The 25,091-nt window shown below is 36.8% G+C and overlaps 2 protein-coding genes across 3 annotated transcripts in view; one reads left to right on the top strand and one right to left on the bottom strand.

Moving 5' to 3' along the window:
- METTL15 (methyltransferase 15, mitochondrial 12S rRNA N4-cytidine) overlaps window positions 1–11,299 on the bottom strand; it is a 235,173-nt gene extending 223,874 nt beyond the window's left edge. The window contains exons 1-3 of one of the 2 annotated variants that reach the window (XM_081261711.1): window positions 11,188–11,299; window positions 8,995–9,231; window positions 5,838–6,124 (exon numbers count right to left, since the gene is read on the bottom strand). In XM_081261711.1, the coding sequence (XP_081117837.1) occupies window positions 5,838–6,107 (270 nt within the window). In that variant the 5' untranslated portion in view covers window positions 6,108–6,124; window positions 8,995–9,231; window positions 11,188–11,299. Of the gene's footprint in view, window positions 1–5,837; window positions 6,125–8,994; window positions 9,232–11,084 lie in introns of both variants that reach the window. The other variant, XM_081261710.1, reaches the window with a different exon arrangement.
- A 76-nt stretch (window positions 11,300–11,375) lies between these two features.
- The window catches only part of KIF18A (kinesin family member 18A), an 85,536-nt gene continuing 71,820 nt past the window's right edge, over window positions 11,376–25,091 (top strand). Inside the window, exon 1 of the mRNA XM_081261697.1 lies at window positions 11,376–11,454. The gene's annotated coding sequence lies outside the window, so the exon portion shown is untranslated. The remainder of the gene's footprint in view (window positions 11,455–25,091) is intronic.

Raw genomic sequence — 25,091 nt, 5'->3', positions numbered from 1 at the left:
AATGGAAAACTAGACAAACATTTCTATGACTTCATAGAAGACAATCCAAAAAGACATTCATTGAATAAATAATTTCAAAAAAATCCTGTAATTTTAAATTATTAGAAGTGCTATGGCCATGCACAGTGGAACACATTTGTAATTCCAGCTACCCAGGAGGCTGAGGCAGAAAGATAGCAAGTTTGAAGCCAGCCTCAGCAACTTAGTGTGACCCTACATGAAGAGGACTGGAGATATAGCTCAGTGGCAGAGCACCCTGGGTTCCATTCCCAGGACCAAAAAAAAAAAAAAAAAAAAGGTGTTATGAAAGGAAAATGCACATGACACATGATTCCAATAATGTATAACAAACAAGAATACCTATCTCCTCTGGAGGCTCAGAAAAAGATCCCCTAAGAAAATAAAATTTGATTCAAGACCTAAAGGATGTTGATCAGAGTTCCAGTCAGAGGAAGCAGCACTTTTTCAGTTCCAGATAAGTCCTGGCATTTTTCTTCTAAACTTTTAAGTTTTGTGTAGTTCCATTCCTCATCCTTCTCCCTATGATCACAGGAGCTATTTACCAAGCTCATATTACATGGAAAATACCATTCTGAGCAACTGACAAAAATTAATTCAACTAGTTCACATAGTAAATATCTAGGGTAGGTTCTTCCTCATTCTGCAGATAAGGAATCCCTGAGGTACAGCCATGATAAGTTACTGGATCTATACTACACAGCTACTGGCAATCAATTGTATAGAAGCCACATGTGCCAAACTAAATTAGTACTACTATTGGGCAAAGAATTCCAAGTCTCCTATATCTTAAGCTGTTATCTATAATTTTAAACTACAAAAAAAGATAATGTATAATTTCTCCAGTTTTCAGTAATCAGGAATAAAAAAAATTAATCAATATTGCCTGGAGTAAAGCATTTCAGGAACAAGAGGTATGTTTTTAGATAACTAACACATTCTTACAAAAAGTTATTCAGCCAGAATATGAAATTAAAACTAAGCAAGAGGAAACTATTATAATTTATTTAGTTCTTTCTATACCTTCCAAGGTAATGGAAGAGGATTCTTATAATTCAAACTAGCAAATATTTTAAATGTATTGGCAAAACTAATATGTAGTAAATTGGCAATGATTCTGAATAAATTCCCCAAATCAATATTTTCTTTAGGTACATAACTTTTAAACATTAAAAAAAGTAACTTTTACATGCCTTAAACCTCATTTAAAACTACATTTAAATATTTTTAAAACTTTTGGTTGTGATCAAAAGTTTCATCTGTGAATTCATCATTGAAGGCGATGTGGAAAACAGTAATTAAATGGGTGATTGATACAACTGAAGGTATGACTCATAGTTTGCTAAGGAAAATGATTTGGGGAAAAAGGCTCAGGAAGAAAAAAAGCAAATAATGGATTCTGGATGAGATGAAGACCTTTCCTGTCCAAGGGCTGTCATCAGTTCTTTATTACTTGAAGATTAAGGGAATAGCGAATAAAGCTGTCTGCCAGACAGCCAAAAATATAAGAATAACATTGTCTCTAAGTGCATCTCACTTGAACGTTTTCAAAAACCATATTCATAAAATTAAACTTTCTATAAAAAGTTACTAGAAAACCTATCTTGAATCAGAACAATGGAAATGTCAAAAAAAATTACATCTGTCACGAATTTGAACAGAATAAAACAGCACTGTAGGTCAAATTGTAGAATCATCTAATTTTACTTCACTGGGTTTTAGAAAACAAACAGATATAATAAAGATTTCTCAGGAGATTTAGTAGGGTTTCTTTTTGTTGGTTTGGGGTTTTTTTGTTTGTTTGTTTGTTTGTTTTTCCACTAGCTAACACAAAATAAATATTTAGTTTTGCTACTAGGGTTCAGTAAATAGATACAATGTGTTTTGGTTTTTGAGATTCCAGAAGTGAAATTAAAGCTATAGATATGATAGTCCCCTACTCTCACGTGCGTTTGGATGTCTGCAAACTAACTCATATATATTTGAACATACTTCTTAAAAATTTACACTTGTGGGGTTTGATTGCTATTTCTGCATTATCACTCTCTAAAGAAAATGAAGAGAATTTCATTTGATAGTTGAATTCAACAGAACATTTTACCCAATTTTTAAATTTACATTTTATGTATATGTATTTTAGAGCCCCTACTATGTAAAAGCATTAAGCTAGACACTTTACACAAATAAACTCATTTAATAATGTGTGATGAGGCTGGGATTGTGGCTCAACGGTAGAGCACTCGACTAGCACAGGCGGGACCCAGGTTCAATTCTCAGCACCACATAAAAATAAAAGCACTGTGTTGTGTCCATCTACAAAAAAAGAGATTCATTCTCTCTCTCTCTCTCTCTCTCTCTCTCTCTCTCTCTCTCTCAAAAAAAAAATGTGTGATTTATTGTTATGTATATACTTTGTGAGGTTCGGAAAAGAATATTTTGATAATGAAGCAAACCCACTTTCTGTCACTGATGACTTGTATATGAGCAAAATCTAGTCAACCTAGTACATCTTACCTTATGTATATATTTTAGAACTTAGTTAATTAAAACTGCATGATCCAAGGCTGGGCTTGTGGCTCAGCTATAGAGCACTCACCTAGTACAAGGCATTGGGTTTGATCCTCAGCACCACATAAAAATAAATAAGTAAAATAAAGGTATTGTGTCCACCTACAACTAAAAAAAATATTTTAAAAAACTGCATGAATGATAGTGGAATGAGTTAGACATCATTACCCTAAGTACAGGTATGAAGACACAAATGGTGAAAATATTTTGTGTAAAATCAGTGACTTGAAACATTGTGCTCTATATGTGTAATATGAAACGAACTGCATTCTACCACCATGTATAACATATTAGAATAAATAAATAATTTAATTTACAAAAACTGTATGATCCGACTCAAAGACTCAAAAACAGACAAAAACTTAAGGGCTCTGTGTGACTGTGTATTTTTGCACATGTATAGATTTGGAACAAATCAGTCCAGTTAAAGAATCTTTCCTCTTAATCTACACTAAACTTATATGTTCTCCTGTATGCTGGTAAAAAGAAGAAAGGTGTGACTTTTAAAATGAAAAAACAAAAAGTGACAAAGGAAAAAACAGCTTTTAGAATAAAGGATTCTATTTCTGAAGTTAGTACACTAAGAATCACTATTAAGTTATAAGCAGATATTGAAAGAAAACTTGGTATGATAAATTTTTCATTTGTGAATGTACTTAATTATCAGAAAAGTTTACAGCTTTTTCTTTTTTTCGGATATTCTATCATCTAATATTTTTGTTAGATGATAAAATAAAAACCTTATTAATCCTGCTAGCAATACTATAAGATAGGTAGGATGGTTAATTCTAACATCAACTTGCTTGGGACACAGTACCCGAAACTTTGAAGGTGATTTTGGAATGCAAGTAACATATAAATTGGTGGACCCTCTATAATGTGGGTAGTCTTCACCCAAACAGTGAAAAGACTTAATAGACCAAAGACTGACCCACACTGGAATAAGAGGGGATTCTACCAGCATACTGCCTTTGGACTCCAACTTTAACTCTACTTCCCTGTGTCTCCAGTGTCCCAGCCTACCCCACAGATGAAGGAATCCACAATTACAAGAAACAATTCTTTAAAATATCAACCTCAATCTTTTTCTCTCCCCTGACCACAAACACACAATTAGTCATCCCTTATCTGTAGTGTCATTTTGTACAATTTCAGTTGACCATGGTAACCTCTGATTTCTTTCAGAAATAAACAACCACTGTGGTAATACATGCCTGCTAATTCCAGCCACTCGGGAGGCTGAGGCAGGAGGACTGCAAGTTTGAGGCCAGCCTCAGCAATTTAGCAAGACCCTGTGTCAAGATAAACAATAAAAAGAATTGGGTATATAGCTCAGTGATAAAGCACTCCTGGGTTAAATCCCGAGTATCAAAAACAAAGAAAAAAAAAGAAACTATTCATAAATTTTAAGGTGTGCAGCAATCCAAATAGTGTGATGAAAATTTCACAGCATTCCACCACCATTCTACTGTGTCTGCTCCGCACATGACTCACCCGGTTGTCCAGTCTATCTACGCTGTGTACACTCACCCTCTGTTGACTTTGGTGATTTGATCAATTGTCACCATGTTGCCTTGGTATATTTATTCAAGTAAACCTTGTTAAACTTAATAATAGCAAGCAGAGTACTGATAATTTAGATATGCCAAAGAAAAGCCATAAGGTACTTCCTTTAAGCAAAAAAGTAAAATGTTCCCAACTTAATAAGAAGTAAAAAAAAATCAATTGCTGAGGTTAAACATAATATGTATAAAATTCGGTAGTATCCATCGTTGAGGTATTCACTGGGGATTGTGGAATGTGTCCTCTGTGGATAAAAGGGAACTACTGTCTACATAAAAACTAACACAACACACACACACACACACACACACACACACACACACACCTCTGTGGTTTGTACTCCAAGGATTTATATTTTGGAAGTGTGGTCCCCAGTGTGGCAATGTTGAAAGGTGGTTCAACTTTTAAGAGGTGGGGCAGACAGAGAAAATATAAGTCTTTAAGGGCACTGCTCTCATAAGGAATAGATGCATTTCGTCCAAAAGGATTGCAATAAAAAGAACAAGAATGGCCTTTCCTCATGCTCTACCTTTCTGTCTTACAAGGTGATCTCTCCCTCCCACATGTGTTTCCCCCACAATGCCATTACCATGCTGCCAAATACCCAATGGAGACCTCACGAGAGCCAGTGCCAGCCTATTTGCACTTTCAGCCCCCAAAACTGTGAGATATATTAATCTCTTATTGATAAGAGATACCAGCCCCTGGGTATTTTGTTATAGTAGTAGAAAATGGAGTAGCACACATGCATGCAAACGTGCAAATACACACACACATACACACACACACACACACACACACACACACTCACTCACTCACACTCTCTCTCTCTCTCTCTCTCTCTCTCTCTCTCTCGACTGGTTTTGTCTCTCTGAAGATCTCTGACTAATACAGGAGGCAACGGGAAAACTAAGGTTAAGAAATCCAGTTTGTGCCAACATTCCTTTTAAACTATGATCTGACAAAAAATTTTAAAAAATCAATTCTGGGAAATTATCTGGTGGATCCTCAAAGAATTAAGCATGAAAAAATTTTGACCCTACACATATACTGAAGAGAATTAAAAAGATATGTCCACACGAAATCTTGTACACAAATGCTTGTAACAATCACATTCACAACAGTTACCAACTGGTAAAAAATATCAATGCCCATCAACTGATAAATGAATAATGAAAATAAGACATATCCATGCAATGGAATGATTCAGCCATAAAAAAAAAAGTAGGGCTGAGATGTAGTCCAGTGGTAGAGATGTTGCCTAGTATGTACAAGACTTTGTATTTGATAATTAGCACCAGCCCCTTCCCCCCCCCCTCGCAAAAACAAAAGGAGGAACAAAGTACGTAATACTATAAAAGGGGAAAAATGTCCTTCAAAATCTGAGTAAAAGAGGGCAAATACAAAAGGCCAAATATTATATGAATCCATTTCTATAACATGTCAGAATAAGCAAATCCATGAAGACAAAAAATAGACTAATGGTTGTCAAGGACGGGGATGGAATGTCAATGAGTATGAGGTTTCCTACTGGAGTGATGAGACTCTTCCTGAATTAGATAGTAGTGATGACGATACAGCCTCATATGAATATACTATAAACCACTGAATTATACACTTTAAAATGACTAGTATTACAACTGGTGGAATTATCTCAATAAAAAAAAAAGGTTAAAAAATCTACTCACCTGCCCTTTTTCTGGTGCCAAGCAATGAACAACTTCATCCACCATTACTGGAATATGTAATTTGGCCATGGCTTCAGAATCTATATCTTGAGATCTCTGTAACTCCTGATCTCCAGTTAGATCTGTTTGCTCCTGGGTTTCATTTTCATTATATCTTTCTGCTGCAGTATGAATTTTTTTTGGCCAAACACCTAAATTATGTATGCCAGATTTCAACCAGCATGGAAAATATTCTCTAAATATTCTACAAAAATATGGGTATCGAAGCATTCTGTAGTTCAACAGGTCTAGAAAAGAAATTTAAAATGATAATTGTTGGATTTTTAAGAAGAATGTTATACTTATGGAAAAGCAAATTAATATGAACTATTTAATACACCAAAAAAAGTAAGAGTCATTATGTGAATAAGGTGACTATCCTTATATGAAACAAGGACTCTAAGAGAATGCAGAATCATAATTCAAATATAATTTTTAATGTTGCCTGATAAGTTCTAAGACCATCAGTGTTTTAACCATGAGGATATGAAAAGTGGTTATTCAGTAATCATTTTTCACGTTTTTGAACTTTAATTGGTTCTAAAGAGTGGATTTGATGAGTCAAAATTATTTATGGATGACTGGGGGATTATGACTATCCTAGTTTATGTTAAGGTGATCTTTTATTTCAAGATCTTTTATTTGTTTTTTTCCATATTGTTAAATTTTCATGTTTAATTTACCTTTGTAGGAGTGACTATCCCTGAAAAAAGGCCAGACATGTAAATAAAAAAAAAAGATGATCAGCCTCTGAAAATACTGCGTATTTCTCTTGGTCAATCTCTGAAGAAATTATCTCACCACAGCTTGTATCAGTGGAGTATATAGATCCATTTAAACTACAACTAAACTCAATTGAACACATCTTGGCATTTCATAGCCCCCTTTTTTTGTGTGTTTGGTTTTTTTGATACTTGGGATTGAACCCAGGGCCTACTCATGCTAAGCATACACACTCTACCTCTATGCTTCAGCCCTAGACCCCCACATTCTAATTGTCCTTGTGCCCCAAAATCAAGTAATTAAATAATTGACACATTCCTTGAATTTCTTATATGTGTTCTATTTTCTTCTGCAATTTTAATTCTTTTAAATGCAGAGGGGGAAATGTTATTTGTGTAAACATTAACAGAAGACCTTTTGAAAACACTGTTTTATGCAACAGGCTTCAATTGATGTTTTTAATACAACCATATTAAATATCTAGTTAATCATACTCTTCTTTCCTTATAGATTGAGTGATTTAAGAATAAGACCTATACCCTTATATCCATAGAAATCTGGTGTACACTATGTACTTAATAAGTATTCCTAGGGAAAAAAATGATTGTATAGATAAATTCCAGACTCTACAGAATAAACATTTTTATCTATCCTAGCTTTAGGAAATTTCACCTGATTGACTCCACCAAAAAACATATGGTCTCAAAATTACACTTAAATATATCTTACTTTCCTTTTGCAATAGAAAATGAAGAATTAATCACATGTATTGACTAAAACCGTGGAACACAAATATCTGACATTATACATATGTAACATGAATGAGATGTTACCGTAAAGTCAATTTTTTTATCATCCCCAGAATTATGTGGTAATGTGACATAGAAAAAAATGTAGCCACAAAAAGATAAATTACAAATGAGATTTTTAAATAAATTTCTGGATATTACCCATCAACAAACTGGCCAAATTGTTAATTATGTATACAAAGCAATTCTAACTACTCTTTAACTTACTGTATCTAAAATTTTTCAAAATAATACCTAACATTTATTTAGCACTATGTACTACTTACTTTAATAACACTACATGATCTAACTCATTTAATTCTTCATATAACTCTTGGAGTTAGATATTATTCATCCCATTTTACAGATGAGGAAAATGGAGAAGCTAAATAATTTGTCAAAGTTCACATAGCTAGAGAGATATAATATAGGCAGTCTATCCCCAGAGTCTAAAGTCTTAATCCCCATGCCATAAATTTCACCCACAGGAACTATTTAATGCACTCATGTAATTTAATGATACTTTATGTTGACTATGTATGTGTAGTATCTCATGAATTCAATTTTCTTGCTTCAGATGGAAATAAGAATGGGGTAGCTAATAGAAAACATATTGCAATAGGCCTAAACAGTGGAATCTGGAATATTTAACAGAATTACACTCTATGTCCTGATTTTGAAAATTGTTTTTAAAGGAAGCATCATTTCTAACATAGGAATCTGAACTATGTGGGAAAAAACAAGTACAAGAATAGATTTTTTAAAAATGCTATAGCCAGCATATGATTCTTTTCTACTGTATTCAGTTCCTATATATTTATTCATTGTTCAAGGCACAAAGCCTTAAAATTTAACCATGAATTGATTGCCTACTAACTTGGTCAACATGGAGAAAGGGCTACCAATGACTCATTTTCCTCTTTGGTTGTTTCCCAGAATACTTTCTTTTAAATGTAAGAGGGAAAGCTGTAACGGGAGTTCATTTTCTGTAACAGTATCCTACTAGACTATCCAGAGTCCTCCTGTGTTCGTCTAAGAACCCACCACTTTAAATCATTTAAGATTGTTTTAAGTTTCCTGTGGTCAGAGAACCAAGCCCAATCAGTAAACCTAGACCCAGGAGCAAACTGTATGATGTCCAAAGCAAATTCATTGAACTTTTCTCTACCGCAAACTTCAGTTTAGTAATTAAGGACACAAAATTGGCGAGGTCTTTTAATTGTGGGAACAAAAAAAAAAAAAAAAAAAAAATAAGTGATGCCGGTAAAGACTACTTCCTCGCGGTGCTAACAATTACCGTCATTAATCAATTTTCCTCTGCACGGAAATCCTTTTTCAAAAGGCAATGCTTAATGCAAAAAACGCGATTTTGAGGGTGGCACCCGAACGCTGAGAAAGTGAAAGAGGTTCTAAAGAAATGGAAGAATACACCCTTTTGCCCAAGAATTACTCTGACAAGAGAAAATTGCCGGGAAAACCCAGGAGGAACGCGTGCTGAGGAGGGGCGTAGATTCTGTGCCCAGGAGAATCAAGCGACCTCCTAGGAGTTCCCCTAAGGCACAGTGCTTTCCAAAAGAGCACCGGTAACTCGGCCACCTTCTCCTCACCTGAGGCACGAAGATTTCTCAGTCGGCCTCTAACTTGGGCCAGTGACGACCACTATGGTGCCGGAGAACCTGAGAGGGCTACACGTCTAGTTCCCAGCCCTGGGGGAATCTTGCAAGAACGGACAAATTGAGCCCAGGTCCGCCCCAGCAACAGAGGACCGTCCGCCTTTCGTTCCGTTGCTTCCAGCCCCAGCTATGAAAGAGTCTTGCAGGCGCTGAAGTTTCCAAAGGACCTTCCTGGGGGGAATAAATAAGACCTCACCATTGCCATGTTTAAATTCGCTTTTACATCTTTTTTTAAATGTCTGAAGCAACTTTAAATCTAACTTTCCATTTTCTCCTTTACTCTTTGATTTACTATGAAAATAAATTAGTGGTCCAATAACATGACTGTAAATTATAAAGTACTCCAATTTCTAACAAAATGTGGGAACTTATGTTTCCTTAGCTCTACACGGTTGGAAAGTTTGGATTCTATTTTCCTTCATTTCATTACAAAATACCCATTTTTTTCCCTATGTTATACCTCCTTAATATCTTGCCAAACTTAAGACTAGCCAGCTGGCACAGTATGGCATTGATTGTAATGTCAAAATCAGTCTGCTTTAATCAAATATAAGATTCCTCAAGAATACAGTATACGTCTCAACACTGCTATATAGCAAGTGTAGCTGAACTGAAGTTAAATGAAAAATAAATACTTGAATGAGGTGTGGAAACAGCTGTAAAACTGATAAGCCAACACAATGTGCATGTCAAAACTGATGAAATTTAAAAATGCTTACATTTACTTATTCACCAAAAATAAATGCAATTTTATAAGAATATGGTAAGAAATGCATATTTTCAGATTAGGATATCATCTTACTGTTACTTAACCTAAAAAGTATTTCAGCAACAAATGATTCTGAGTTGGCTTGTTTGTAGAATTCAAGTATTTTACTTTATGGGTATTCTGAAACTTCTGTTTTCTCTTGGTAAAATGAAAGTAATGATATATACATTGCATGGGCTGTTTTTATAATTAAATGAGATAAGAAAATACATAAAGTGACTAATAAAATACTTGAAATGTCAAAGGTAAAGTACCATACAATAAGGACATATTTAAAATAAAATAAAAAGGTTTCTCAATTTTATTGCCAAACCCAGTTTCAAATAACTTCCATTAGCTAAAATGCATATAATAGTGAGAAATAAATAGTAGCTTTATTGATGATCTACCCAGTGTTCAGAGACAATCATATAACATGCATCACATATAGTACACAATGCCTCTGATTTTCTTCAGCCTACTGAAGAACCATAGGGTCCGTAATCCGTTGAGATTCCCATACATTGTTTCACTATAATTGTCTGCATTGTCGCATCCTATTTATATACAGTGATACTGGATCACTAGAATATGAACTCCAAGAAGGTAGGGATTTTGACCCTACTGTGTACTACTGTGTCCCTAAAATCTACAATCAATATTTGCTGAAAGGATACAATAACAGTAATATGAAGAACAATAAAATTCAAATGACTCAGTAACTCAGTGGCAGAGGGCTTGCCTAGCATGCATGAGGCTCGGGGGTTCAATCCCCAGCACTGCAAAAATACAATAAAATTAAAATTTAAATATCTTTACAAAGGAAGACGAGTTATCTTAGCAAAAATATTTCTCATTCTTTTCCAAGTACTTTTTGTCTTTTTCAAGTGTACATTCTGAAATAATACCTACAATCTTAAGACTTAAAAATTATCACTTCATCCAATAACAAACTAAGCCAATAGCTTTAAATAAATTTATTTCGTAATGTCATCATTAAAAGAATGTAAAAAGCAAGCAAACATTAAATAGCTTCAACCAGGTAGTAGGCCCGGGAGTACTGAGAAATGAAGCCATGGCCCTCTAAACATGGGACCTAGATTTCTAATTAATTCGGGGGAAAGTGCCCCCAGAGGCATGAGCCCTGCCTCACTAATCAGAGAGGGAAAAGAAGAAAATAAATATCCAAAACCCATTAATCCACACCCAACAGGTTCCGCCTCTCCACTTAGCAGAGGGCACACGCCAACCCCTGCCGGTAAAATGTCTCACTCACACCCTGAACTCTGAGATCGGGCCCTGCTCCTGCTGATCTGTTGGCCGAGTGAAGATCCCAGGTGGCTGTCTCCCACCTGCACCTCCGGTCTAGCCCCGCCCACCTCGGCCACCGCCTCCGGAAACCGCCCCGCGCGTTGCCACCGCGACGCACAGAAAAGCCGCTTCCACCCCGCCGCGCCTCTGAGCCTCCTGGCGCCAAGAGGCAGCGTGCCGTGGCAACGTCAGACGTAGTGACGTCACGAGGACGGCAGCCAATGAAAAGAGCCGCTGAAGGAGCTGGCTTGGTTTTGAATCTTGTGGTGGAGTTTGAAGCGCCAGGAGGCGGACATTGAAGTGAAGTAGTCGCGGTAAACTCTTCCGGGCCTGAGGTGAGTAAGAAGTACTAGAGGAGAAAACTGTGATCCCTCTGACGCTGATTTTGATAATCTGTCTTACTGGGAGCGGGTGTCCGGCCGCCGCCTCAGGTCTAGAGGATCAGATGGTCTTGTTGACAAACAGAAGCGTTAAGGGGGTGGGGGTGGGGGAGTGCCAGTCCCTGTGGAGAAAGTGAAAGCCGGAAAGAACTCCAGTACTAACCAAGAGCATGGGTTAGCCTGACTTCTCTGCAGGAAGGGCAGCGATCTTCTGCCTTCAGTTTTGACAGGAAGTTTTCTAGGGTTTCTTGGCTTCATTCCCAGACTTTGGCATTGGACTGTAACTGTCCAGCACCTTGCAGTGTGAGGTTCCTGGACTCCAAATTTGGAGTGTTTTATTTCAGATGCAGATGTAAGTGTGTCTCTGGGCTTAACTATCAAATGAGGAGTTTTCGTTCATGAGCGCATAAAGTTTTTGGCTGGCGAGGTTCAGCTATTAGCTTTGTGCTACTGCTCCATTGGGAGCCAGCTCCTAGCCCCAGTCATAGCTTCAAGGTAAAACTTGTCCTGACTACCTAACGGACTTTCAGAGTTACACTGGCAAATTGCTCTACAAATGAGAGTGCCTGTGAGCGCTGAGCATCAGTCCTATGGTTTCTCCTTTAGCTAATTCAAGACTTCAGGAGTTAATTAACCCCTTTGTTACAAAGAAACCAAAACAGGCTGCTGCACTTTAACTTGAACTACTCTTGTGAAAAAGAAATGATCTGATGAGAACTAATTTTATTCCATAGTTTACAACTTAAACTATGGAATAATTGGGTAAAAAGTGTTAAATACTCAACAGGTTCTAGCTATTGGTGTCATTTCACTGCAGACAGCCTGTGACTTTGGTTTTGGGAGGTTTTCATGAATTTTGGAGCTATAGGATATGAAGTTCAAAGACTAGATTGTTACTGAGTTTATATTATTTTGTAAGAACTGTCCGTTTCAGTAGAAAAGAGTATCTGCTTTTAACAGTGATCAATCTCTTGTGTTATTGAAAAGTATTTACAAGCACATAAAATTTTCATTTTAAAATTATATCTTGTCCTACTATAGATATACCTCAAATCAATAAAATGGATTTTCTCCTGTTAACTCTGACAACTAAAATTTTTTAAAAAGCCCATCTGTCAGTGATGCCCTTCCCTTCACTAGAATTTTTCATTCTTTCCTGATTGATGCATCAGTTAGTGGGAGTTAATGAAGTTAGTGGAAACAGTGGCTCTAATAATAAGATTATTCAAAGAATAGGTCAAGTTAAACACTATAAATGAGGATAGTTCCCGGTCCTAAGAAATTCTTTTCAAATCGGAATAGAATTCAAATTTGAGTTTACTGATTTTTTTCTTAGAAACACATGACCTTAACAAACAAAAGATCAGTATCTGTCTTCAAATTTAATAACAAGTTGTGAATAACATAATTCACATATGTCTATTTTGGTGCCATTGTTTGGAAGCTTTCTCTTTAGATTCTAGTAGAGCACAGTTGTAAAAACATGGCCTTTGGATTTGAATCCACTTAATGGCTCCCCACTGACTAGCTATATCATTTGAGAAAATTACTTATCCCAAGACTGTCCCTGTGTTTGTAAAATAGTAATAGAACCTACCTTATATGATTATTATAAGAATTGAAGGAGATGATGAATATCAAATGTTTACCATAACACCTGACACATAGAGTAAACTCAGATGATAATCATCATTGCTCATTATCACTAGTTATCATGATACAGACTTAATCCAAGCTTTTTTAATAACATGTTTCCTGAGAATTGCTACTGTGTGATGTGGGGCAGGCACAGCAAAATCATCATCAGTTATGTTTCAACATGCATTTGAGAACTCTTTTACTAAGACTTGAGATCTTCTAATGTAGGCAACTAGAGTACAACTAGGAGTTGAGGGACGAAGGAAATGAAGAGATATTGGTCCAGATGTACAAACTTTAAGTTATAAAATAAACTAGTTCATGGGATCTAATGTACACCATGGGTAGTGATAGATCTATTATTTCGTGGTAATCATTATACAATGAATATATCAAATCTTTACATTGTATACCTTGAATATATACAATCTTTATTATCAATTATATCTTTTTTTAAAGTAAGCAAATATGTATATATTTTTAATTTCTATGGGAAAATCTCTGAGGATCTCTGCTCTGAACCGATTACATTGCTTTTTGAATTGTGTGTATATTTTATGTAGTCAATTAATTCATTTGTTTGTCATTCATTTAAGAACTTACTGTTCCAGACTCTCTACAAAAGACTAGGGATATCAAGTAAAAACAGTTACATTAGCTGTTATTTCTTATTATTCTTTTGTACCCTTTTCTAGTCATATGTAATAGCCATAAAATTTTGGAGCTAGGAAAGGACCTTAGATATATAATCTAACCTTTTTGTTTTATATATTAGCATCTCAAGTTCCTTCATTAGTCTTTATACTATACTTTCCCTAGACATGATAACTATCCTTCTATTAAAATTGACAGTGAACCAGGTATAGCACACATATGTAATCCCAGCAACTCAGAAAAATGGGGAAGAAGTATCACAAGCTTGAGATTAACCTCAGGAATTTAATGAAATCCTGTCTCAAAATAAAAGAGACTGTAGATATAGCTTAAGAGTAAAGTGCCCCTGGGTTCAATCCCCAGTACCAATAAATAAAATGGGATTGAAGATATTTATCCTTTATATTGTAGTCCTACCAATGAAATCCTACCAGTTTGCTCTTTTGATTCTACTTAAAAAATAGCACTTAGGAGTAGATACGACAAAATAAATCAGAGACTGCCATACTATTTTTATAACACTTGTCTGAATATCATTTGTAAATCACCAGATTATTGTATGGATAATATTTAGGCTTTTTTTTTAACTGCTTCATATTAAACATACTCAAGGAATTTACTCTCTGCACTGATTCAGAATCAACTAAATGTCCATCTCTTTTAGTCAACCATGTTACAAAGAAAGCAAGCATCATGTTTTAATGTAGGACCCATCTCATTACTCCCTGAAGATATATATCTAAACTTTTCAAATTATTATTATCACTATTATTATTATTATTATTATTATTATTATTATTTTGAAACTGGTCTCCTTATGTTTCCCAGGTTAGCCTCCAAATCTTGTGCTCAAGAGAGCTAACTGCCTCAGCCTCCCCATTAGCTGGAACTATAGGCACATGCCACAGTACTAGGCTTTAATTTTGTTACTTTTTTTGATGATTCTGTTGACTTTAGGTGTCATTATTAAGAAAATTGAGGCTGCAGTTGTAGCCCAGTGATAGAGTACATGCTTAGCATGTGAGTTCCCTGTTCAATCCTAGCACCAAAAAAAAAAAGTTATGCTTACTGATTTTTTTCTTAGAAACACATGACCTTAACAAACAAAAGATCAGTATCTGTCTTCAAATTTAATAACAAGTTGTGAAACAAAGTTAGGTTTAACATTATACTTCTTAAACTCCTTTATGTGGTTGTCCTGAAATACCTATTATCTTATAAAATGCCTTAGATAATTCTCAGTTAACCTCAAACTCAAATCTAAACTCTTAAGCCTTAGATTCCAGATTCTAAAACTGGCCCCACCCTTATCCAGTTTTGTTCTTTTAATGCAGTCCTCTCCCTTTCACAGCACTCTCCAGCTGCAGTAAAAGAAAACAGAGATTCCCTTGAACATTTCGTTAGAAGTCTACTCACACATTCTAACTATCTCAGACCCTAGGAAAAATGCCTAGCACATACCTGTCAATAAATATTTACTAAATGCAAAACTAGTTTTCCTTCCTGAAATATGTTTATCTGGCTAATAACTATCCATCCTTCAGCTCTCAGTTCCAGTCACATTCTCCAGGAAGATTTCTAACTATACTCATCCCCCATTGTAGGCTTTTATAGCACTTGTCAACACTTCACGTTTGTGTCAGTCCTATATTAATATGTTTCCCTTACTACACTGTGAATTTAAAAAAAAAATAGCAATAGTAACAAACACTTGTAGCAAATTCTTGTGCCTAGAATTATGCTAAATGTTTAATCCTTATCTAGTTCTTACCACAAGTCTATGAGGAAATAGGTACTATTATTAGACCCACTTTACAGATGAGGAAACTGAGCCACAAGGAAGTTTAATAACCTGCCATTGTCATAGCCAGTAAGTAATAAAGCTGGGTTTTAACCAAAGATGTTTGGGCCTAACATCTAATAGTTAAACTCTTTAAAAAATTAATTGGCAAGGTTGTCTCACCTTCTAATCTTGCAATTCTAAAGCTTTGTTTTGAAATAATCACATATTTGATGTCCTTTTAGCCCATTTTTGTGTATTTTATCAAAAGTGTGTCTGTTAAAACCAAAACATTGTTGAATATTTCAGAAATATTTTGGCAATATATATATGGGGAGATAGTTTTGGGTATCACAAAGAATGCAGGAGACTACTAGCCTGTAATGGGCAGAGAACAGAAATACTAAACATTCTCTAATACATGGAACAGTTCTAAAGAAAGAATCATCCTACCCAAAATGCTGTTCATATAACCACACTGGGAAACGTTAAAGGATGAACTCACTATGGGAAGAAGAGGCAGAAGTAGGGATAGGTAGAGAAGAAAAATTGATATTTAGTACATACTTTAATTCACTTAGTATTTATTGTCTTTTTTAGCATTCACAAAAATCCTATGAAGTAGTATTATCTCTTATATTCAAGGTAACCTGAGACTTAGGGTTAGTAACTTATACAAGGTCATGAGAAGTAAGTATAGGTTCTTTGCAGAACTTGGCTAGACAGAACCTCAAGGATGGAGACCAGAGTAGTGATTCACCTGGGACATGACTTTAGCATCAAAGTGATCTACTCTTCCTCTTCAGCATTCTATTTTTGGATAAAAACAGAGTCCTGAAAAGACAGAACTGAGTCTAGCATCTGCCGCTTTTAGATTACTTTGGCCTTAGAATTTTGTCCAAAACTATATGGTTTGTGACATATTTTAGTTTTAATAGTGCTGTCATTTCTCCCATCTAAAAACAATAAACTAAATATATTTTGGCTCCTCCTCCCTTTTTATCTACACCATTTCTCTTCTCACTTTTAGAATACTACTTCCTACTATTTTCCCATTCCGATTTTTGATTATTCCACTTGCCCAGAGCTGCTCTACACATTTGCCTCTGTGTTACTAAATCCCATGGTTAACTCTGAGTAAATACTTGACCCATTAGATGTATTTAACACAATTGATCACTGTCTTTATTATTTAAAGGTTTTCCAAAAGTCTTAAAGCAGTTTAAAGCTTTAAAAACTTTAAACTGCATTAACCCACTAAGTTCCAAGTTTTCTATTCTGCAAGCATAACTATTTCAAGTTTACTATAAACGTTATATTTGTTACTCAATTTAAGCTTTTATAGATGGTCTTCATCTTGGATGATGAGACAAAATGGTTTAAATGCTAAGGACAGCCCTTATTTTCTTAAATTGACTTCCTACTGTTGAGAGCCACAGCCAAAGGGGCCCCAGCAAACTTCCAGCTGCCAGCAACCAGCTGCCAGCTGATGATTGGCTCACAGCAGCCCCAGCAACATCTAGCTGATTGGCTCCTCTGCGGTGATGTTCATTGGGCTGTTTCCCTGCCCTTCGGACTGCCGGCTGATGATTGGCTCACAGCAGCCCCAGCAACATCTAGCTGATTGGCTCCTCTGCGGTGATGTTCATTGGGCTGTTTCCCTGCCCTTCAGACTGCCAGCTGATGATTGGCTCACAGCGGGCCCCAGCAACATCTAGCTGATTGGCTCCTCCACGGAGCTGCTCATTGGGGGACTTCTTTGGCTCCGCCCACGCAACCCAGCCAATCGGCCTCAAGAACAGGAGGATTGTGGGAGGTGGTGAGGTTTGTGTGGGGGTGAGAGGCTTGTGGGACCAGCCGGTGGTGGCAGTTGGGCTCTGAGGGTTTTTTCCTGAGGAGCTGTTTTGTTTGGCATTTGTAGTTCTAAAAATAAAGTTAGTTTCTTTTGACAAGTGGCTCCTGAATTGTGCCCAGCCAGACTGCGGCATTTGGCGGCCGTACGGGGAGCGACTGTGGCTGTGGCTCTCAACACCTACTGCCTTGGTATTTTCACTCTTGGATTCAATATGTCCAAAATAGAACTCTTGGTTCCTTTCTTTCCCCCAAACCAGACCCCTTACACCCACCCCAAACCTGCACCCTCAATTATTTCCATCTCACTTGATGACTACTCCATTCTTCCAACACTCAAGCCAAAAAAGTTGCAGTTGTTCTTGAATCTTATCTTTCTCTCATACCCCTCATCTACCTATTAGGAAATTCTGTTGATCTTCCTTCAAAATCTCACTGCTTACCACCTCTGCTGCCACCATTCTGTTCTGAGTGACACCATAAACTCTTGCCTATATTACTTCAGTGGGTTAGTCTCTGTTCCCTATCATATTTCATCTTCACAGCAGTAAAAATGATCAGATTATTACTGCTGTGCTTAGAACTTTCCAGTGGTTCTTTATCTTATTCAGAATACAAGTTTAAGTTCTTTAGCATGCCACATTTTTTAACTTATTTTTACCTTGTCTCGCATCTCCCAGTATCTGTGTAACTAACTTCCTTACCTCCTTCAAGTCTTTATTCAACTATTATTTAAACATCTGGTGTTATTTTATTTTTAATTGACAAATAATAATGGAATGCATTTGTGGAATGTAATGTGATGTTTCTGTCTTTAGCAATTTTGAAACATACATTAATTAACTATAATTATTCCTTCTATATAACTGAAACTTTATATCCTTTGACCAACTTTTCCCTGCTCATCCCACCCTCCTCAGCTCTGATAATCATCATTCTGCTCTGTTTCCATTATATCATATTTTTAGATTCCACATATGAAATCATATGTTGTCTTTCTTTGCCTGATTTATTTCACTTTGCATAGTATCTTTTAGATATATCCATATCATCATGGCAGAATTTCATTCTTTTTAAAGCTGAATAGTATTCCATTGTGTATGTATGTCACATTTTTATTCATTCATCTGATGATAGACATTGTTTCTGTATCTTGGCCATTATGAATAGTGTTGCAATGAACATGGGAATGTGCCGCAGTTTTGGCTGGGCACAGAATCACGAGCCACTCAAGCAAGAACAAAGCTTTATTTTGAAAAAGCCGCCAATACTCTGTAGGCGCCGGCAAGCCAAACCCGGTCCTCCCACACGGGCGTCCGCCGGAACTGCACGCCTCCCGGAACCGGGGGTCCCCCGGAATTTCCTCCTACTATCCTTCCCCAACCAATGGGAACTCTCCATGAGTCCCGTAACATGAGTCCGGTAGCAGGCCAAGGTGAACAGCAGGAGCCCAATTTGCATATGAATGTAAATCTTAACATAATCATATCTCAGTGGCTAGCTGGCGTCACTTTACAACCAAAGGTGCCATACATCGTATATTTGCTTGTGGCTCCTAGCATCTGCCCCCTTCTGTTTAATTAAGCAACAAGCAATGTGACTAGGGACCGTGCCTGGTAGGTTGTCCAATTTAACATATGGTTCTTACCCGTCATGGGAGAACTGACCTTTAGGCGTCAGCTTCCTGTCTTAGGTTGAATCCACTGTAATCAGATCAACCCGTCACTGACTACCGGTCCAGCATTCAGCCATGCTTGTGGATAGGCCTATGAACCAGTGGGGGGGTGAGGTTCTTGCCTCACCTCTGTTGGCCCCCAAATTTAGCCTTGGTGCCAGTGGGGGGGTGAGGTTCTTTGCCTCACCTCTGTTGGCCCCCAAATTTTAGACCATCACTAGTAGAAGGGAGGAGGATACAGAAATGCCACGACACCGAGCCAATTGATGGCTCCTTTGGAAAAATTGCGTCACTGGTGACACCATCAGCAAAGATATGCCAGTATTACCACAATAAACATGGGGTGAGCTGGCAAGGAAATTGCATCACTGGTGACACCATCAGCAAAGACATGCCAGCAGTACCACAATTCGGTGCACCAGATGATATTTCACAATGTATGTAACTGATATATAGTCCAGGCAAGTTCTGCAAGCAGTTCAAATTGGAGGAGTCTATCAATATGTCCATTTCCTCCCAAAGTAAATCAAGTCCTTGATTGAGCATTACTTGTTGAGTTATATTCATTGATGCATCAGTTTATACAGTTTACTGTGATAGCTATCATAGAAGCTGTAGTTTGGTTTTATCTCAGTCTTCACCGGAATTGGGATGGAGATGGAAATTCTGGCAATGATGCTAAAGAGACATTATCCTGAACAGAATTATTAAATATAATGAAAAGGAAAGGTGAAAGTAAACAAACAGATCTGTTAAACTCCTTTAAAAACAATCCTTAACAGCTGTTTACCTAATTTAAATTAGTAAACAAACAGATCTGTTAACCATCTTTAAAAACAATCATTAACAGCTGTTCACCTAATTTAAATTAAACCATATAAATCACGTGAATAAAGAAAAAATTCGGATCCATTTTTTCATGAGCGCTCCTCATATAAGAAATATGGACATACACACATACAGACATACAACACAAAACAGAAGTGTGCACACAACATACAACACATAAGACAATAGTAAATAAAGGCCTTGTAACTATACCTAGGTGAAATCTCCATTGCAATGTTTAAAAACTCCACAGTCAAAAAATAAAACTGATCAGAAAAACATTAACCTAGGTTTGTATGAGCTCAAAATTAAAATAGAACTTTATGATGTGGGAAAAATGCAATAATAAAATAGATATTGAAAAAAAAAAAACACCTTGGTTAATCACTGTCGCAGATGTAAGGATAGCCAAGCTGGAGCTCTGCATGTCAGCTGTTATGGATTTGAGTCAAATCATCTTCTTTTTCTGTAGAAATTGTTTTAGTTAATCTCTCTGGAATCCAAATCGGTTGCTGTTCATCCTGTGGGAAAACACAGACAGCGCCCCGATTCCAGACTATCACTGGATCCGGGCCTTTCCATTGTCCTGTTAGAATATCTTTCCAAAGTACCTTAGGCTTATGTACATTTTTTGGGTACAAATGTCTTTCCGCAGCACTAAGTCCCGATGAATCCAAATTTTAAAAGTTTAGAGTAAAAAGGGTTATTTTAAGTTTATCTTTGGGGGATATATACCCCTTTCCAATTCCCTCCTTTTGTTTTAATAAGTACATTTTAATAGTTTGATGAGCTCTTTCAACTATGCCTTGTCCTTGTGGATTGTATGGAATTCCTGTTATGTGAGTAATGCCAAATGATGAGCAAAATTGTTTAAAAGAGGTTGAAGTATAACCAGGACCATTGTCCGTTTTTAACTGTTTTGGAACGCCCACAGTGGCAAAATTTTGTAAGCAATGAGCTATAACATCTTTAGTTTTTTCTCCGGCATGAAGGGAGCCCATCAAAAATCTGGAAGAAGTATCAACTGTAACATGTAAATATTTTAATTTTCCAAATTCTGGCAAGTGTGTGACGTCCATCTGCCAAATATGGTTAGGTATCAGTCCTCTAGGATTGACTCCAAGATTAACTTGTGGTAAAAATGTCACACAATTTTGACATTGTTTTATTATATGTCTGGCTTGTTCTTTAGTTATTTTAAAATGCTTTTGTAAAGTATTAGCATTGACATGGAATCTTTTATGAAAATTTATAGCTTCTTCTACTGTGGAGAAAATATGTATGTCATGTGTAGATTTATCTGCTAGTTCATTGCCCATACTAAGGTCTCCAGGCAATCCTGTATGTGCCCTGATATGACCTATAAAGAATGGATCTTTTCAGTCCCAGATTAGACTTTGTATAGCGGAAAACAAAGAGAAAACAGTAGAAGAAGGTGAAATCCTACCAGCATCTTCAAGGGATACTATAGCATTAACTACATACTGACTATCAGAAAATAAATTAAATACAGAATCTTTAAACATCATAAAAGCTTGTAATACTGCATTAAGCTCTACCTTTTGAGCTGATTGTTTGGGTACTAAAAATGTAAAAGTTTGATCAGGAGTAACTACTGCTGCTGTACCATTGTTTGACCCATCAGTGAATATATTTGGAGCATTTATGATAGGGGTTTTTCTTGTCATTTTTGGAAAAACTACAGGATGCTTAGACCAAAAAGACAACAAAGGATTAGATGGTAAGTGATTATCAAATGAAACACTAGTTTTACACATGATTATTGCCCAAGTATTTAACTCATTAGCTAACTCATCAATTTGATCCATAGTATATGGAGTAATAATTTTATTGGGAGAAATCCCAAACACTCCCTTTGCTGCTTTTATTCCTTTGAGTATTAATTGTCCTACAGCCTCAGGATATCTAGTAAGAATAGTGTTAGGAGAATAAGATAAATGTATCCACAATAATGGACCTTCCTGCCAAAATACTCCTGTAGGAATATTTTTTGTTGGTAGTACAATAAATAATAAAGGCAAACTTATATCAATTCTATCCAAATGCATATTTTCCATATATGTTTCAATGATTTTTAATGTTTTTCTTGCTTCAGGCGTTAACATGCGGGGTGAATTTGGATCTGATGGACCTCTTAGAATATCAAATAAAGGTCCTAACTCTCCTGTTGGTATGCCTAGATAAGGCCTTATCCAATTTATGTCTCCCAATAACTTTTGAAAGTCATTAAGTGATTTGAGTTGATCTACTCGTATTTGAATTTTTGGTGGACGGACCATGGTTGAGGATAATAGAACTCCTAAATAATTAATTGGAAGATTTAATTGTACTTTATCTATTGCTATCTCTAGATTATAATTTTTCAATAAGTTTGTAAGGGTGGCATAACATTCTAGTAATGTGTTTTTACCTTTATGTGCCAATAACACATCATCCTTATAGTGAAATATTTGTAGTTCAGGATTTTGATTTCTAAGTGGCTGGATTGCTTTATTAACATAAATTTGACACATAGTTGGGCTGTTAGCCATCCCTTGAGGGAGTACTTTCCATTCATATCTCTGATCAGGACCCTCATGATTCAGTGCAGGGATAGTAAATGCAAAATGTGGACTATCCTCGGGATGAATTGGAATTGAAAAGAAACAATCTTTCATATCTATAGCTAAAACATGCCAGGTTTTTGGTAAAGCAGACAATTGAGGAATCCCTGATTGAGCAGGTCCCATTAATAACCATCTCATTATTAATGGCTCTTAAATCTTGTAATAATCTCCATTTACCAGATTTCTTTTTAATGACAAAATGGGAGTATTATGGGGGGATACGGAAGGTTGTATATGTCCTTCCGCTAATTGTTGTCTGACCAAGTCATGGGCTACTTGTATCTTTTCTTTAGTCAGGGGCCACTGAGGAACCCACACTGGTCTTTCTGATTTCCAAGTAATTTTGATTGTCTCAGTGGCCCTTTCTGAAAACCCAATTCATGTCTATTTATTTCTTGATCTATTTGAATAGGTGCTGTCATACCTTGTTCTTGTTTTCTTAATCTTTTTTCTTTCCTAAAGCCTTGTTTAGCCCTAGTAGTGGGCGCGTTAGGATTGATGTTATTTGTTAATGTCAATCCTAATTGATCTAGGACATCTCGTCCCCATAAATTTACAGGAAGATGATCCAATACATAGGGCTGTATAGTTCCTTCACATCCTTCAGGATCCCTCCAATCTAATACCATTGCGCTTCTATCGGGATTAGTCGCCACTCCTAGGCCTCGAAGCGTTTGAGTGGCTTGTTGTAATGGCCAATGTTTTGGCCATTCTTGACGAGAGATGACACTAAGGTCAGCTCCTGTGTCCAGCAGCCCATTAAAGTCATGTCCTTGAATATTTAATTTTAGCATTGGGCGAGAATCTAAATTTAAAGACAGCATAGCCCAATCTACACCTGTGGAGCCTAATCCCTTGGAACCTCTTTCTACATTACAACTGGAAAATTTATCATGCAGGCTGGGTATTATTAATAACTGTGCTATTCTATCTCCTGGTGAAATTACTGATATACCTCTTGGAGAACTAGCTATAATTTTTATTTCACCCTCATAATCGGGATCAATTACCCCAGGACTTATCATAAGTCCTTTTAGTGTAGAAGAACTGCGTCCCAATAATAAGCCTACTGTTCCCTGTGGGAATGATTTGAACTCCCATCTTTGGAGTTAGTACTGCTCTGGCAGAGGAGCAGATGTCCAGCCCTGCGCTCCCTCTAGTTTGTCTGATGAGGGATTTAATGGATAATGCGTCCTGGGCACTACCTTGATGGTGCTGTTGGGTTCCTCCATTGCCCCATATATTTGTGGTTTTGGGCCCCGGGGCATTGGGCCCTCTAGTCCGTTTTTTGGCAATGGAGCCTGATACCTTTCTCCACGATATCGTGGGTAAACACTTGGTCCTTGTCCGTTTTTTGATAATGGAATACCCTCTATGGTGGTTTGAGAACGGCATTCATTAGCCCAATGTTTCCCTCTATGGCATTGTGGGCAAATACCCGGTATTCTATTCCTTTGATACCTAGCTTTGTTAAACCCTCCTCCTATGGGGCAACTCCTTTTAAAATGTCCTGTTTGATCACAATTATAGCATGTGTTTGGCCTGGCATCTAAAGCCTGTTGTACTGCTGCCAAGACTTGCCCTTGTTCATTAATGTCTCTACATAATTTAATATATGTGTTTAAATCTTCATGTCTCCATGGTCTAATGACCTCTCTGCAGCAACGATTTGCTTGGTCATAAGCCAGTTGTTTTATAAATGGCATTACCTGTTCTGTATTACCAAATATCCTAGAGGCTGACTGAATAAGTCTATCTACAAATTCAGCGTAAGGTTCATTAGTTCCTTGTATTACCTTAGATAATTGACCTTGTAAGTCTCCATGCCCCTGTAAAGTTTTCCATGCCCTAACTGCATCTACAGCAATTTGTGCGTATACGCCAGGGTCATATTCAATTTGCTGTCTTTGACCCTCATAAGGTCCCTTTCCCAATAGCATCTCTATATTTCTTTGAGGGTAACCAGCTTCTGCATTTCGCCTAGCTGTCTCCATGCAAAATTCCTCATTGGCAACCTTCCATAACAAATAGCACAGATCGACACATGTTAGCCCAATCTGCTGGTGTCATGTCCAAGTTGGTAACAGATTCGACCATGCTTATTGTGAAGGGAGCTTGCGGCCCATAGGTTGTTACAGCCTCTTTTAATTGCTTTATTGTTTTGAAATCTAAAGCACGGTGAATTCGTTGCCCTCCTGCCTGCTCAAGTACAGGGCATGCTAATCTTTGGGGTTCTGTCTCAGAATTCCGTCCATCAACTACGGGAGTTGAGGGCCACTCAGCGGTAGATGGAGCTGTTGGTTGAATTACGCCCTCTGGTGATAGAACAGAGTTAGTAGCAACCTCCTGTTGTAATTCTCCACCTGATGGCTGCTTTTCCTCTAAGCTTGCTTTCTTTAAATTCTCCTCTGTCTGACTAGCTTGAGAGACCTTCTCTTTTGCTTGACCTAGCATTTTTTCTACCATAGTCTGGACCTCTAACAATTTACTTAACAGTTTTTCGGTTTGTTTTTTACTGGATTCTAATCTACTATAAAGG

The sequence above is a fragment of the Spermophilus citellus genome (assembly GCF_964194105.1).
Source record: "Spermophilus citellus genome assembly, chromosome: 2".
Classification (NCBI taxonomy): Eukaryota; Metazoa; Chordata; class Mammalia; order Rodentia; family Sciuridae; genus Spermophilus; species Spermophilus citellus.
This window is presented reverse-complemented; position numbering and strand designations above follow the sequence as displayed.